We start from the raw sequence: 15,354 nt of genomic DNA, 5'->3' as shown, positions 1-15,354 counted from the left end.
CTGCTACTGTTAGGTGCAACTGGACCATTTACCCCTTCCCCATAGTCACCCCAATGGCTCTGTACTTTGTTACCATCAGGGAAAGAGAAAATGAAGAGGGACTTCTCCCTGGGCTCAGAGGATGATGAGTAGCAGCCAGGGACGCGGACTTATAAAAAATATTGGGGGGGCCCGGGAAAGCTCATGAATAATAAATAAGCTCATGAATATGCAAATAAAGTGGCGCCGCCTCCTCGTGAGCGAATAGGGGAGAGCGTGCTGCGCCTATTAATCAGCTCCAAAGGAAATTGGGTGGAGCTTTTGCTCGGGAGGAAGGGCAGGAGGCATGCAGGCAGCCCGACCCTGTGCATTTTGGGCTGGGGGAGGGGCGGCGATGGCGCTCTGCTGGAGGGGCGTCGGAGATTATTGGGGGGGCGAATTTTTGAGGGGGCTCGGGCCCTCTCAAGCCCCATGGAGTCGGCGCCTATGGTAGCAGCAGCCACTGTCTTTATTGTAATTTACAGATGGTTCTGGGACGCGGGTGACACCATGGGTTAAACCACAGAGCCTAGGACTTGCCGATCAGAAGGTCGGCGGTTCGAATCCCCACGACGGGGTGAGCTCCTGTTGCTCAGTCCCTGCTCCTGCCAACCAAGCAGTTCTAAAGCACATCAAAGTGCAAGTAGATAAATAGGTACCACTCCGGCGGGAAGGTAAACGGTGTTTCCATGCGTTGCTCTGGTTACCCAGAAGCGGCTTAGTCATGCTGACCACATGACCCGGAAGCTGTACGCCGGCTCCCTCGGCCAATAAAGCGAGATGAGCGCCACAACCCCAGAGTCGGTCACGACTGGACCTAATGGTCAGGGGTCCCTTTACCTTTACCTTACAGATGGTTCTTAAATTTGGAATTTCCTTAATTTGCACAAGGACACAAAGTTCTGCTTAAGGAAACAATAAGCATGATTTACCCCTGTTGAATTCTCTGCCAATAGGAAGAGGTATCAGTCGGTCACATTTCCCTTCCTGTCCAAGCTGTCCTTCTGCTCCAGATCCAAATGAGTAGATTTCCCCCAGGTCCGCGATGTAGACAAGAGTATGCCACCTGTTCACAGAATTAAAGTTGAGTATGTTATGTACTGAAGTTCTCACCCTGGGCCAGCAGGGGGATACTGTAGATAGTTTTCACTCGGGTCCACATATGCAAATAAGGGATTGAAAGTGACGTTCAGTGATTGGATAGTTACAGAAAATGGTTACTGTTGTGTTCTAGTGGAGCTCTATATAAGCAGGCTGGCTGAACCCTTCAGTTCAGTTCTGTTCTGGCCTGTGAATAAACAAGAGCTCTTTGAAGAATCGCTGTGTCGTCTGATATGTTCACCCACAACTTAACAGATTATGTGCAGAAGTGCAACTGACTCAAGTTGAACCCAGCGGTTGCTTTTAATTTTCCCACTACCTTTGCTTTGGGGGCAGTCATTTTTTATTGGTAGCAATTCCTGATTGGGGGCCAAACACTGCATACTGCCCCACACATGGGGCTGAGCTTCCCCCACCCTGAATTAATGCCTCATGTTCCTCTACCACTCCTCAATAACCACCCAGCTATTTCAAAAACCCCACAGAGGCATCTCGTTTTTAAAATTTGCCAAACACAAATTGGCATCTGTAGGGGTGCTCTGCAGTTTGGGTGAGACTTTGAGGCAGCTCTGCCTCTCTTTCAAATCAGAACCAGTGAAGGTGGTGAAGGTCCTGTGTGAGTGTCTAGAGGTGGTTGGGGGATGAACCATATTGTCAGGAAAGCATTGTTCAATGTCTGGACAAGGTACAAAGATTTTTTGGAGAGTAAAACCCCAAGGTGGCTATCACCTATGGAAGCGAAAGCTTTGAAAAAACTCAACATGGAGGCTAAATGGCCAAAATATTGGGAAATTTTAGAACAGGAAGGTGACAAACTGAAATTGCAGAGTTATGACAAACTTAAAGAGAAGGTGCGAGACTGGTTACATTACTTTCAAATAAGGGAGGTTTATAACTTGGATAAAAAAATTGGTTTCCAGGTAGAAAAATCAAAGTTAGAAACAGAATTGTTAGAACCCAATGCTAAGATACTTTCAAGAATGTACAATCTGCTGTTGAAATGGAATACTGAGGAAGAAACGGTAAAATCTGCAATGATAAAATGGGCACAAGATATAGGATATAATATTATGTTTGCTGACTGGGAGAAGTTGTGGACCACCGGGATTAAATTCACGGCATGTAATGCCCTAAGAGAGAATATTATGAAAATGATGTACAGGTGGTACATGACTCCAGTCAAGCTTGCAAAAATATATCACTTGCCCGATAACAAATGTTGGAAATGTAAAGAAATTGAAGGTACATTTTTTCACCTTTGGTGGACGTGCCCAAGGATCAAGGCTTTCTGGGAAATGATATATAATGAACTGAAAAAGGTATTTAAATATACTTTCCCGAAGAAACCAGAGGCCTTTCTCCTGGGCATAGTTGGCCAATCGGTGTTAAAGAAGGATAGAACTTTCTTTATGTATGTTACAGCAGCAGCAAGAATTCTCATCGCAAAGCATTGGAAGACACAAGACCTACCCACCTTGGAAGAATGGCAGATGCAACTAATAGACTATATGGAGATGGCGGAAATGACTGGCAGAATCCGAGACCAGGGAGAAGAGTTGGTGGAAGAAGATTGGAGGAAATTTAAAACTTATTTGCAGAAATATTGTAAAATTTTTGAATGCTGATGACATTGAAACGAATTGCAGGGGTTCTAGCAACAAGGTAAAATGTAAGATTGGATTAATAATAGATAAACTAATAGGACATGAATTTGCTGAACCAATTTTTAAAAGGGATACAAAAATGGGAGACGTGAGGAAGTCAGGAAAATAAGTTAACTAAAGATGAGAAATTAAGAAAGAGGGAATTTTTGTTTCCTTTTATATGTGTTTTTTCTTTTTCTTTTTTGTGTTTAATGTCTGTATTTTTGTATTTTGTATCTTTTTCGTTTTTGTATTTTTCTAAACTTTTCTATTGATAAAACCTAATAAAATATTATATTCAAAAAAATAGAGGTGGTTGGAGGATGGATGGCAGCTAACAGATTGAGGTTGAATCCTGACAAGACAGAAGTGCTGTTTTGGGGGGAGAGGAGGTGGGTGGGTGTGGAGGACTCCCTGGTCCTGAATGGGGTAACTGTGCCCCTGAAGGACCAGGTGCGCAGCCTGGGAGTCATTTTGGACTCACAGCTGTCCATGGAGGCGCAGGTCAATTCTGTGTCCAGGGCAGCTGTTTATCAGCTCCATCTGGTACGCAGGCTGCGACCCTATCTGTCCGCAGACTGTCTCGCCAGAGTGGTGCATGCTCTGGTTATCTCTCGCTTGGACTACTGCAATGAGCTCTACGTGGGGCTACCTTTGAAGGTGACCCGGAAACTACAATTAATCCAGAATGCTAGCCTGGTGACTGGGAGCGGCCGCCAAGACCACATAACACTGGTCTTGAAAGACCTATATTGGCTCCCAGTACGTTTCCAAGTACAATTCAAAGTGTTGGTGCTGACCTTTAAAGCCCTAAACGACCTCTGTCCAGTATATCTAAAGGAGCGTCTCCACCCCCATCATTCTACCTGAACACTGAGATCCAGCGCCGAGGGCCTTCTGGCGGTTCCCTCACTGCGAGAAGACAAGTTACAGGGAACCAGGCAGAGGGCCTTCTCAGTAGTGGCACCTGCCCTGTGGAACGCCCTCCCCCCAGATGTCAAAGAGAACAACAACCAGACTTTTAGAAGACATCTGAAGGCAGGCCTGTTTAGGGAAGCTTTTAATGTTTGATGCATTACTTTATTTTAATATTTTGTTGGAAGCCGCCCAGAGTGGCTGGGGAAGCCCAGCCAGATGGGCAGGGTATTAATTATTATTATTATTATTATTATTATTATTATTATTAGAAAGTCAAGCAAGCTGAAGGCCAGTAGTGTGGTGGTACAGAGAGAAACTCTGACCTCAGCAACACATTGTCCAGGCCAGGGCTGGATTTAGGTTTGATGAGGCCCTAAGCTACTGAAGGTAATGGGGCCCTTTATATGTCCAGCTGTCCGTTGTCAACAACAAATTGTCGCTGTTTTTTGTGTTGGATATATGCTACATGCTAATTTTTCGTATCTAAAGTCATTAGCACATTACAAAATATGTATTTTATCAAAGTAATGGTTGAACTGAAATACAATAGAGAAGAAGAATATTAATAGTGAAAGTAAAATATTTAACATAATTATAATATTTATCTATAGTATTATAGTAGCAAGTGGAGGTAATAGGGAACTGTACTAGTAAATAATTATATAGGCCTACTAAATAATAAAGATGAATTTTTTTCCCCTAAAGTAATTTTATAATGAGATCAAAATAAATAAATTATGTATTACATGAAATCAATCAGTAGGCATAAGACTCATACCCTTAGTCTATGCTGCCTGATCATCAGTCTACAAGCACTCTTTAATATTAGGTACAACAGCTTGACCTACATTCAACAGTGCTGCACTGCAGTCTGCAGCTGCATGCTTCATGTTGCCATGCAACCAGTCCATGCAGAATGTAGGCACCCTATATAGAGAAATGAGCAAACCAGTGATAGTTTAGGGAGCAGGCGGGGCCCATTACTTACATCACAGGAGCCTGCACAACACAAAACACTGTTGCTGTATGTAGGTTTTATTTTATTTGTTTTTTTAATCTTATATTTTGGAAAATGTACATCCAGGGTTTTTTTCTTTAATTTTTTTGGGAGCCCCCCAAGAGAGTGGGGCGCTAAGCTATAGCTTGTTTAGCTTATACGGATATCCAGCACTGACCCAGACTAGGGCTGTGTGGACACTCCTGTTTCCTCTGCATCCAATGTGCTCCCACCACTGGTTTGGGAAGTGATATGAATATGATTTTCACCACAATTCATATCTACCCTTTGGGTAGTTTTTTTAAATGAAATACTGTGTTTTGATGCATTTCTAACCCAAACTAGCTTCAATCTGAATTGAGAAAAATAACATCCTAGCTGCATTTTAAGCCAGCAATATACGCACAGCCTGACAGATTTATATCAGTCAGTGGCATCAGATAGGCTCTCTGGTGCCACATGATTTCCTAGGCCAGGAGGATTATAGGCTGTTTTGTGAATACCCCACCTGGAATTGCCCAGAATTTATTCCTCTGGTTGTGGAGCCAGTACGCAGGGAATCGGTGCTTGCAGATCCCTAGGGATCCTGGGGTATGCCTTTTTAGAACCTGGCATACTTGTCATTCATATTATTTATTATTACGTTTATATCCTAGGTTTCCAGAAAGGAGCTCAAAGGTGGCATACATAGTTCTCTGTGCCTCCCTTCCCTCCCCCCTTCATCACAACAACCCTGAGAGGGAGGTTGAGCTGAAAGAAGGTGGATGGCATGGGTTCACCCAGTGACCTTCATGATGGACTAGGAATTCGAACTCGGGTCTCCCGGGTAAGACACTTTACGACATTGGAAGGCAGAGAAGTCTTTGCCTGACCGCAGCTGATAGAACATTATCTCCATAAAAAGTGCCATACCTTCCGCAGGCCACCTGAGACACCCGAGCACCAAACAGCTCAGCTACAAGTCGTGGTAACAGCTCGTTGCGCCTAGAGTTGTGGCCAAGCTGTCCACAGCTGCCATCTCCAAAGGTGCAGACTAATCCATCCTTGGTGGGAGAGATAGAGCGAGAGAGAGAAGTGAGATGCATCAGCATAAACATATCTTGTTTACAAAGCTGGGGATAAGAAAGTTTTCTATGAAGGTGGGCAAGGCAGTTGGATAATGAAGAAGAAGAGTTTGGATTTGATATCCCGCTTTATCACTATCCTAGGACGCAGGTGGCACTGTGGGTTAAACCACATAGCCTAGGACTTGCCGATCAGAAGGTCAGCGGTTCGAATCCCCACGACGGGGTGAGCTCCCGTTGCTCAGTCCCTGCTCCTGCCAACCTAGCAGTTCGAAAGCACGTCAAAGTGCAAGTAGATAAGTAGGTACCGCTCCGGCAGGAAGGTAAACAGCGTTTCCGTGCGCTGCTCTGGTTCGCTGGTCATGCTGGCCACGTGACCCAGAAGCTGGCTGGCTCCCTCGGCCAATAAAGCGAGATGAGTGCCGCAACCCCAGAGTTGGTCACAACTGGACCTAATGGTCAGGGGTCCCTTTACCCTTTAGTTATCACTATCCGAAGGAGTCTCAAAGTGGCTAACATTCTCCTTTCCCTTCCTCCCCCACAACAAACACTCTGTGAGGTGAGTGAGGCTGAGAGACTTCAGAGAAGTGTGACTAGCCCAAGGTCACCCAGCAGCTGCATGTGGAGCAGGGATGCAAACCCAGATTATGAGACTACTGCTCTTAACCACTACACCACTCCTGGTGTAGTCCAATTGCTGTGTTAGCAGCACTAGGGCACAAGTCTGGGCGCTGTCTATGGAGGCCCTGGGCTGCCCAGATGACAGGTTGATGTGGTCCAAAGGAAAGCACAGCAATACGTTTGGCACTAGCTTGGCTGCAGGTGTTGCCACAAGGAGATGTGCAACTATCTTAGGGACTCCAATCCAGATTTGTGTAGGGTTTATTCCTTAGCCCTTTCTTCTCTCAAAGATGTGCCACAAACATCTTCTAATTTTATTTTTTATTTTTTAAGGTAACCTCTCAGAGATGATTCAGAGAGCGAGTGTAAAGGAGATAGCAAAACTAAACTGAGGTCCAGTGCTGAGGGCCTTCTGGTGGTTCCCTTGCTGCGAGAAGCCAAGTTACAGGGAACCAGGCAGAGGGCCTTCTCAGTAGTGGCACCTGCCCTGTGGAACGCCCTCCCACCAGATGTCAAAGAGAAAAATAACTACCAAACCTTTAGAAGACATCTAAAGGCAGCCCTGTTTAGGGAAGCTTTTAATGTTTAATAGGTTATTGTATTTTAGTGTTTTGTTGGAAGCTGCCCAGAGTGGCTGGGGGGACCCAGCCAGATGGGCGGGGTATAAATAATAAATTATTATTATTATTATTATTATTATTATTATTATTATTATTATATATTATTATTATTAAATTAAAACAACGGCAACTAGGCAAACCTTCAAGAGAACGGCAGTATGCTCCCCGCCACACGAAACAAACATTGTCTTCTCATGCTCTAAGGCCTTCACGATTGTAGGGGAGCATCTGTCTGAAATGGGAACAAAAAGTGAAATGGAACCAGTTTGAGAGGGCATCAAGAGATCCTTTCAAAGAGGGTTGGAAAACCTCAGGTTCCTCAGGCCTCTCTTCTCCAGCCCTTGGGATGTTCCTCAGACCACACCTGCTTCTCTTCAGGCCACCCCTTCGCTCAAGTCTGGTAGCTTGGACTCTACTCCCTCAGGTGCTTTTGCTTGGTGGGAATGTGGCCTTGGACTGTGATAATGCAGTGTGACTGAATGTGGGATGGAACAGTCTGTGTGGGTCTGTGTGTAGACACCTCTTGACTTTTGCATGCATGGAATGTGGCCGACTGCACAAATGTTAAGTCCTGTACATTGCTCCACCCACCTAACACTGGCAAGTGGCCCCCAGGAGGTTCCCAAAATGAAATGTGGCCCTTGAGCTGAAAAAACTCTCCTCCCTGCTTTTAAAGAAAAATGTTTCATTACTTTGTATTCATAAAGATGTTTTTAAACATTGCAAGCTGTCTTGGGAGAAAAGTGAGATACAAATACGTTAAACAAATAAATAGCTATATGCATATACAGTCATACCTTGGTTTTCAAACAGCTTAGCTCTTGAATGTTTTCGCTCCCAAACGCCGCAAACCAAATATAGAATGCAAATAAACCATTTCTCAAGGAATCCCATTTTGTATGTATAGGCAAATGAAGCATTTATTCCAGCTATGGGAATGAGTTGTTATGAAATCTGACTCTTGGCTAAAACACAGCATAGAAGTACACTTTGCCCTGACAGCAGCCTGGTCATCAGAATCACCTGCACCTTAGTTTTCAAATGGCTACGTCTGAATAGGCTCTTAACCTCTTGGGAGAAGGACAACAAAGAGGGAGCCAGTCAAGCTTCTCGGAGAAGAGAATTCCACAATCTGGAGGCAGCCACAGTAAAGTCTCCTTCTTGTGTCACTACCAACCGGGCTTCTGATGTTGATGGGACTGGGAGAAGGGGCTCACCCAAAGATCTTAACATCCAGGTAGGCTTGTAGCAGTGTTGCTAAAACTTGGGTCCCCCTCTGTTGTTGGACTACAACTCCCATCATCCCTGACCACTGAGATGATGGGAATTGTAGTCCAACAACAGCTGGGGGGCCCAAGTTTGAGAAACACCAGTAGGGAGATGTGGTCTTCCAGGTAGCCTGGGCCCTAGCCATATAAGCCCAGCATTTCATAAATATTCCTCAGATTCAACCACATGGATAGCACTTTTCCTTACCTTCTGTGTCTCCAAGGCCCAGCTGTCCAAAAGCATTCTTTCCCCAAGAATAGACAGTTCCAAACACAGAGAGGGCCACGCTGTGAGCAGATCCAGCTGCAATCTTGGCCAAAGGGATGCCTCCGAGCTCCCACACAAGTCGTGGTTCCTTAACAGCATCGATCTCCCTTCCCGCTGCAACCTGGCCGTAGTCGTTCTGACCCCAGGCAAAGAGCTCTCCTCCTTAACCCAACATACAAAAGGAAGTACAACAGATGTATTTGCCATTATATATATATAATGGGACAATTGGGGCGGGGAGGTGGAGGAGCACCATTTGTCTTGGGCCTCAGGCTCAAAAGGGCATCAAATTGTTCATTTTTTGGCATTCGGTAAGCTTTGCAATGTGCTTATGTGAGCACCAGGGCAAAACACTCTCGCCTTAGAGCTGCAAAGTAATGCATCTGCATAGAATGAGACTGGAAAAATCATTAATCATTTGGTATACACACACACACACTGGTTTTTGGGGTCAGCATTTTCAGTTTTTACTATAGCTAGGGCCTCAAAAGCTGGAAGTGGTCTGGGCCACTCTATATCTCTGAGATGGCATATACAGAGATTCCCCCCCCTAAAAAAACATTTAGTGGTACTCTCATTTTCCTACTCGTATTGAAATACTGCCCCTTAATGAGGCCAAACTTAGATTCACAAAATGTTTAGGGGTATGCATACCCCTGCGCACCCCCCCCCCCGAAAAAAAGCACTGGGCATGTATACACCCACTAAACCCTACCTAGTGACTAAGGTCCACACCAGTTGATCTCAGGGCCAAATTGCACATCATTTTAGTTATGGATCTATGACTTTATATGCTGGGCGGTGGCAGCGGTGGCGGGCTTTAACCCTTTAACATACCCACCCTCTGTGGTCCTGATCCAGATTGGGGGCTCTGTACCTGCAATTTGCGTGGGGTAGGGAAAACCAGGGCTTTTCCCCCCAGCCAGAACTCAGTTCCGGCACCTCTCAGGTGAGTGCCATTGCCATTCTGAGAGTATGTTGGAGATGTTCATGGTGAGTTCCAGTACCTCTTTTTGTAAAAAAAATAGAACGGGGGGGGGGAGTTTTTTTCCCTGTGCAAATTTTAGGGGCTGGACCCTCAATCCAAATCAGAAGAAGCCTAGGAGGGAGGGGGACAATGGGTTAATGACCCACTGACTTTACACTTTCTTACCAATCCGAGTAGGGACCCTGCACTTACATGTGCTAATGTAACATCTGGTTTGGCCCTCGGGTGGCGCTGTGGGTTAAACCACAGAGCCTAGGACTTGCTGATTGGAACGTCGGCTGTTTGAATCCCTGCTCCTGCCAACCTAGCAGTTTGGAAGCACATCAAGGTGCAAGTAGATAAATAGGGACCACTCCGGCGGGAAGGTAAACGGCGTTTCCGTGCGCTGCTCTGGTTTGCCAGAAGCGGCTTAGTCATGCTGGCCACATGACCCAGAAGTTGTACGCCGGCTCCCTCGGCCAATAAAGCGAGATGAGCGCCGCAACCCCAGAGTCGGTCACAATTGGACCTAATGGTCGGTGGTCCCTTTACCTTTATGGGGCAGAGAGGAACAGAGGAACAGCTAGTTGCTAGGGGGAGATACAAGCCCACCCACTTGCCCCCTCCTATGTCTATCTCACCCCCTCCTCCAAGGATCTCTGGGAAACATGTTTTCCCCCCAAGGTAGGTGAAACTGAGAGGTCACGATGTGCCCCCACTACACAGAATTTTATGGAAACAGTGTACCATTCAGAACGCAGCTCAGAAGGAATAGCTGGGATTAATGATTTCCCACATCAAAATCTGCAGCAGCCCTTTGGCCTGATCAGGGTATGATTTGTTGATGTCCGGGCTCCAGGAACACAAGAACAGCCTGCAGGATTAGGCTCATTTGGTCTAGTATCCTGTTCTCACAGTGGCCAACCAGATGCATGTGGGAAAGCCACAAGCTTCCTGCACTTGCAGCTGATTTTCTTCTTTAGCCACATCCCTTGTCTTTTTCAAGGATTTAATTTCTTTTAGCTGAGGGCTTTGCAAAAGTTGATGTGAGCTACCTGGGGTACGCCAGCTGGAACGGAAAGGCAGGGTATATATGTTCAAAAAAACAACAACCAAAACACCCAAGGAAGCTGTGTGAGAATTTTTCAGTACCTTTTGATAATGCCAGGGAATGATGGTCACCACATGCAATTTGGACGATGCGTTTGTCTCCCAATTCTTTCAATAACCTGTTTTCAAAAAGCAAGTAGAAACAGTGCCAATCAAATAATGACATTTCTCATGTATAATCCAAGCAAGTATTTCAAGTGTAAACATGCGTTATTGAGATGTGTGGATCACAAAGGAATTATTATTATTTTTCAATATAATTCTGCTGCTTTAAAAACAACAACAACACCCCAGTCAGTCAGTCAAGTTCAGGTTTCCTACCTGGGCTTTGAATGAACACCTCTGGATGCAATACTGTGCTCAGAAAGTTTTCCTTCTGATGAGAGAATGAGCAGGTGAGATGCTTCGCCGTCTAGCAAATCTACCTTGGCTCCCTTGGTTAACTTGATACGCTCTGGAAGATCGAACAAGATAAGCACAGAAATTGTTTTTATGCATAATCACACTTAAAGGAGCGCCAGTGGTGGCTGGTGTTCAGCAGGACTGACAACGTGGAAACATAAGAACATAAGAAGGGCAACTGGCCTGTCCAGCATCCTTTACTCACAGTGACCTCCCAGATGCCTGTGGGAAACCCTCAAGTAGAACGCTCCTCCCTTCCTGCAGTTTCCAGGAACATGATATTCAGAAGAAGTACTGCCTCCAATTGTGGAGTCAGAGTATAGCCATCCTGGCTAGTAGTCATGGGCAGCCCTTGTTAGAATTCCTGCTCCATGATTGCAGTCATGGGATTGTTGTCTATCACATGACAGTATATATGTTGACTCCACAAAGTGGGAAGTGATGGATGTTTGTGTTACTGTGTTCCGTGAAGTGGGACTATTGTCCTTTGTTCTTTTTCTCTTTGCTGTCTGATGCTAGAGAGAGAGGGAGCCATGTTGCAGTGCTCCGTGTGTGTCTATATGTAAATAAAGTAGATTAGCCAAAATGCTAAGTTGCTGAGGTCTGTCACGCAAGCTGCGAAGACTCTGCGGATCCCTAAGTCTGCCGATGTCTGTTGGCATCGGTCGCTCTGATTTTCGGGCTGAAGAAAGCTTTTGAAGCTTCCAAACGATTGACCAGGAGGGAGGGAACATGCCAGTCGGGCATGTGTCTCTGCCAGGGTCCTACTTGAGTGTAGGACAAGCTCCTGACAGCCTTGTCCCCTGTGAATTTGTCCAATCCTCTTTTAAAGCCATCCATGTGGGTGGCCATCCCTGCCTCCTGTGGCAATGAGTTCCATAGTTTAACTGGATGTTCATAGTCTTTGCCATCATTCCACCTTCTAACTATGCAGGGAGTGCTTGCTCAGTTCTAAGACGAAGGATATGTTCACATTACCACTTGCTCCACATCCAGAAATCTCCCATTGCTATTAGTATTATTATTTTTTGAAACAGCATTCACAAGATGTCACCCTCAGTCCATATTGACCCTGCAGTTCCTTGACAAATACTGCTTGCTGTCTGGTGCTTTCCCCCTCAAAACAAATGGCATGATCTATGCATTAGGTGGGGAAGTATGTACAGTGGGAAGAAGTACCTTTTTTAATTTTTTAAAAAAACCCTTTGGGGAAAAAACTAAGAGGGGACACCCCAGAACTGACTAACATTGAGGTGTGTGCAGAGAAAAAGAACGAGGCGGCTGGAAACCTGAACAGAAGCACTCCACACAAAATTATGTTGCAGGTCCTAGTACTTTTTCTCTATTGTCCATTCAGACATGAATTTGACCCTGTCTTCCAATATGGAAAATGAATTGAAAGACACCAGGATAATTGATAAGTATTAAGCCCTTATTTAAAAAAACAAAAACAAAACTTAAATTTTATTTTGTTAACATTCAGTACAATTAGCTTTAAACAATTTAAGCTTCCTATATTTCCATTGTGGCTGTTCTAGCTAAAGGCCTAGTCTGTTCTCTCTCTCTCTCTCTCTCTCTCTCTCTCTCTCTTTTTCTTTCTTTCTTTCTTTCCTTCTCTTTTTGTAAAAAAACAACAACCGTTATTTGCACAAGCCAGCGGATGATGACATGAGCTGGACATTTGCTGTGACTCCAGAATAGAAAGTGAAACTGGTGCTGATGTAAACCTCATATTGCAGATGACAGGAATGAGTTGATAGGATGTCGAGGAAAAAAAGAAACACAAGAAGGGCTACGTACATCAGATGCCTGCAAATCACTGGAGAGTTTCCTTTCAAATGAGACCAAGAAGAAGAAGAAGAGTTTGGATTTGATATCCCGCCTTTCACTCCCCTCAGGAGTCTCAAAGCGGCTAACATTCTCCTTTCCCTTCCTCCCCCACAACAAACACTCTGTGAGGTGAGTGGGGCTGAGAGACTTCAAAGAAGTGTGACTGGCCCAAGGTCACCCAGCAGCTGCATGTGGAGGAGTGGAGACATGAACCCAGTTCCCCAGATTACGAGACTACCGCTCTTAACCACTATACCACACTGGCTCAAGAGATGTCACATCCTTCAACATACATTTAAAACACTTTTATATCACTTTAACGGTCATAGCTTTCCCCCGTAGAATCCTGGGAACCGTAGTTTGTTAACTGTGCTGGGAATTATAGCTCCAAGTGGAGGTGGTCTCCTATCAACTTGCAGCGGTCTTAAACTACAGTCCTCAGCATTGTTTGGGGGAAAGTTATGGTATAAATGTGCTTTTAAATGCATAGTGCAGAGAGCACCTTAGCAATTAGAGAATCTGCCAGTTTATCATCTCTCTCCCCCCCCCCCACTTTTCCAGTCTTAAATCTCCACATAAGTCTGCAATTTCTTATTTTAAAAATCCTCACGGAAATTCACCAGCATTTTAGTCTCAAATGTACACGTACATGCAATTCCGCCTAATGCACACATTTTTTTAATGTATTTTTAATCTTTGTTGGAAGCCGCCCAGAGTGGCTGGGGAAGCCCAGCCAGATGGGCGGGGTACAAATAATAAATTAGTATTATTAGTATTATTATTTTGTGAAAAGCAACTTTCCCAAACGTCATGAGCTACTCACTGGGACCCCCCTGGCATCCTCCGTCCCCTGCCCTGTCATAAACGATGACAGTCCTGTCCGTCTTCACTATAGCCAAGCAGCCTTGTTTGCAGGTGACTTGGCGGATGGTTCCAGGGTCCTCCTTGCAAAGGCTGGGATGGTAGCCCACAGCCTCTGGGAACAGCAGCAAGGCTTTGGATCGCAAGGGTGAGGGAGGAGGCAAGTCCGACCGGGTGCCCACCTCAGTCCTGGGCGTACGGCTTTTGGACCTCCTTGTCATCTTCTCTCCCGGTTTTCCTCGCAGGCAGTCCACTCTCAGAACTAGGACCACCAGCGCCAGCCCTTTATTCTGGGACGCAAACCATTGTTGTGTCTCTGCCAGAGAGAGAAAGGTTTCCGACTTTGGCCAGAATTGAAAGATGCAAAAGGAGCACAAGCGTTCAGGATGTCAGCAATCTGGATGGATGGCTGATGCTCCTCTCTGAGTTGTCACCCGAGTTCTGCTCTAAGGAATGCCAAAGAGTGAGACTTCTTGGGGAAAGGAGCCAAAAAAAGAGAGAGCTGTTTCTCTCTAGTTTCTGTTTACGCATTTGCTTTCGAAACAGAGTAGGAGGCGGGTCTTCCTAGGAAACAGAAACCGTTGCTGCTGCTGCTGCTGCTGCTGCTACTGCTGACAGTGAGAAAGATTCTCTCTCTGCAAATCCCAGAAGTGAAGCCCTGTTAACCTGTTGCAACAGAACAAGCAAGAGTCTGGTGTCACCAGCTTAAAGACTAGCACATTTATTAAGGTAAAAACTGTCTGTGGACAACAGTTCACCCAATCAGATATATCTATGGATTGCAGCTCACAAAAGCTTATGCAGTATAATGAATGTGTAAAGGCTGTGCCAACAGGCTCTCACTGCTCTTCGCAAAAGAAGCATGCCGTAAGAAAAATGAACATTGCTTGCTGTGGCATTGTCACTGAGGTGATGCCTTTCTCTATGAAGAAATATATGCCCTGTTTCTATACAGTTGAACTTCAAAGGGAGACAACAACAGTTTGATTTATTAAGAGGTTCAGTGCTGTCACCTTGTCAATCGAACAGGGACAAAGGTTGTTATAAATTCATGCCATGCGTGTTAATCAGGTCAACTTATGCCAGGTTGTCTGTGTTATCAACAAAAATCAGTTTTGTGAATGAACACTGCCAGTTCCTAATTATCTGTATACTTTTTAAATTTCTCTCTGACCTCATTGTTTACATTCTCTCTACCCACTTTCAATCATTTGTATATGGCAACTCAAGGTTCATGCATCTGAGAAGGGGACCGCTGTTCATAAATACTCTTTTTGACACAGACATGTAGAATGTTGACATGAACTTTTTTTTATCGTTGATTTTAATTATTTATAATGCTTTAGGTGGTTGTTTTTAAGCGTTTTCTGATCCTTTGTTTTATTCTTTCTGTAAACTGATTTGAGGTTTCATGTATACAAATCTCATGAAATAAATAAATGGGCATGTTCTCCCCTCCACTGTCAAGAGGCAATGTCTCTGAACACCAGCAGCTGGGAATCACAAATAAGGACAGTACTGTTGCATTCTGGTCGTGCTTTCATTGGCAATCTGGTTGACCGCTGTGAAAGCAGGCCTGACCCAGAATGGTTCACCTGTCCCTCTCTGTCCCCAGGAAGCTGCCTTAGGCCCATGTAGCCTCATCCTGCCTACTTTGACTTGCAGT

At 45.0% G+C, this 15,354-nt stretch overlaps 1 protein-coding gene across 3 annotated transcripts in view; it reads right to left on the bottom strand.

The window, feature by feature from the left end:
- LOC309539915 (E3 ISG15--protein ligase HERC5-like) overlaps window positions 1–14,940 on the bottom strand; it is a 38,884-nt gene extending 23,944 nt beyond the window's left edge. For all 3 annotated transcript variants that reach the window (XM_082236360.1, XM_082236362.1, XM_082236361.1), the window contains exons 1-7: window positions 13,651–14,940; window positions 10,917–11,049; window positions 10,638–10,714; window positions 8,459–8,680; window positions 7,123–7,214; window positions 5,590–5,720; window positions 951–1,084 (exon numbers count right to left, since the gene is read on the bottom strand). In XM_082236360.1, the coding sequence (XP_082092486.1) occupies window positions 951–1,084; window positions 5,590–5,720; window positions 7,123–7,214; window positions 8,459–8,680; window positions 10,638–10,714; window positions 10,917–11,049; window positions 13,651–13,909 (1,048 nt within the window). In that variant the 5' untranslated portion in view covers window positions 13,910–14,940. The remainder of the gene's footprint in view (window positions 1–950; window positions 1,085–5,589; window positions 5,721–7,122; window positions 7,215–8,458; window positions 8,681–10,637; window positions 10,715–10,916; window positions 11,050–13,650) is intronic.
- Window positions 14,941–15,354: the final 414 nt, after the last annotated feature.

The sequence above is a fragment of the Podarcis vaucheri genome, assembly GCF_965113315.1.
Source record: "Podarcis vaucheri genome assembly, chromosome: 9".
NCBI classification, from domain to species: domain Eukaryota; kingdom Metazoa; phylum Chordata; class Lepidosauria; order Squamata; family Lacertidae; genus Podarcis; species Podarcis vaucheri.
The sequence above is the reverse complement of the archived record's forward strand: the minus strand, read 5'-3'. Positions and strand labels throughout refer to the sequence as shown.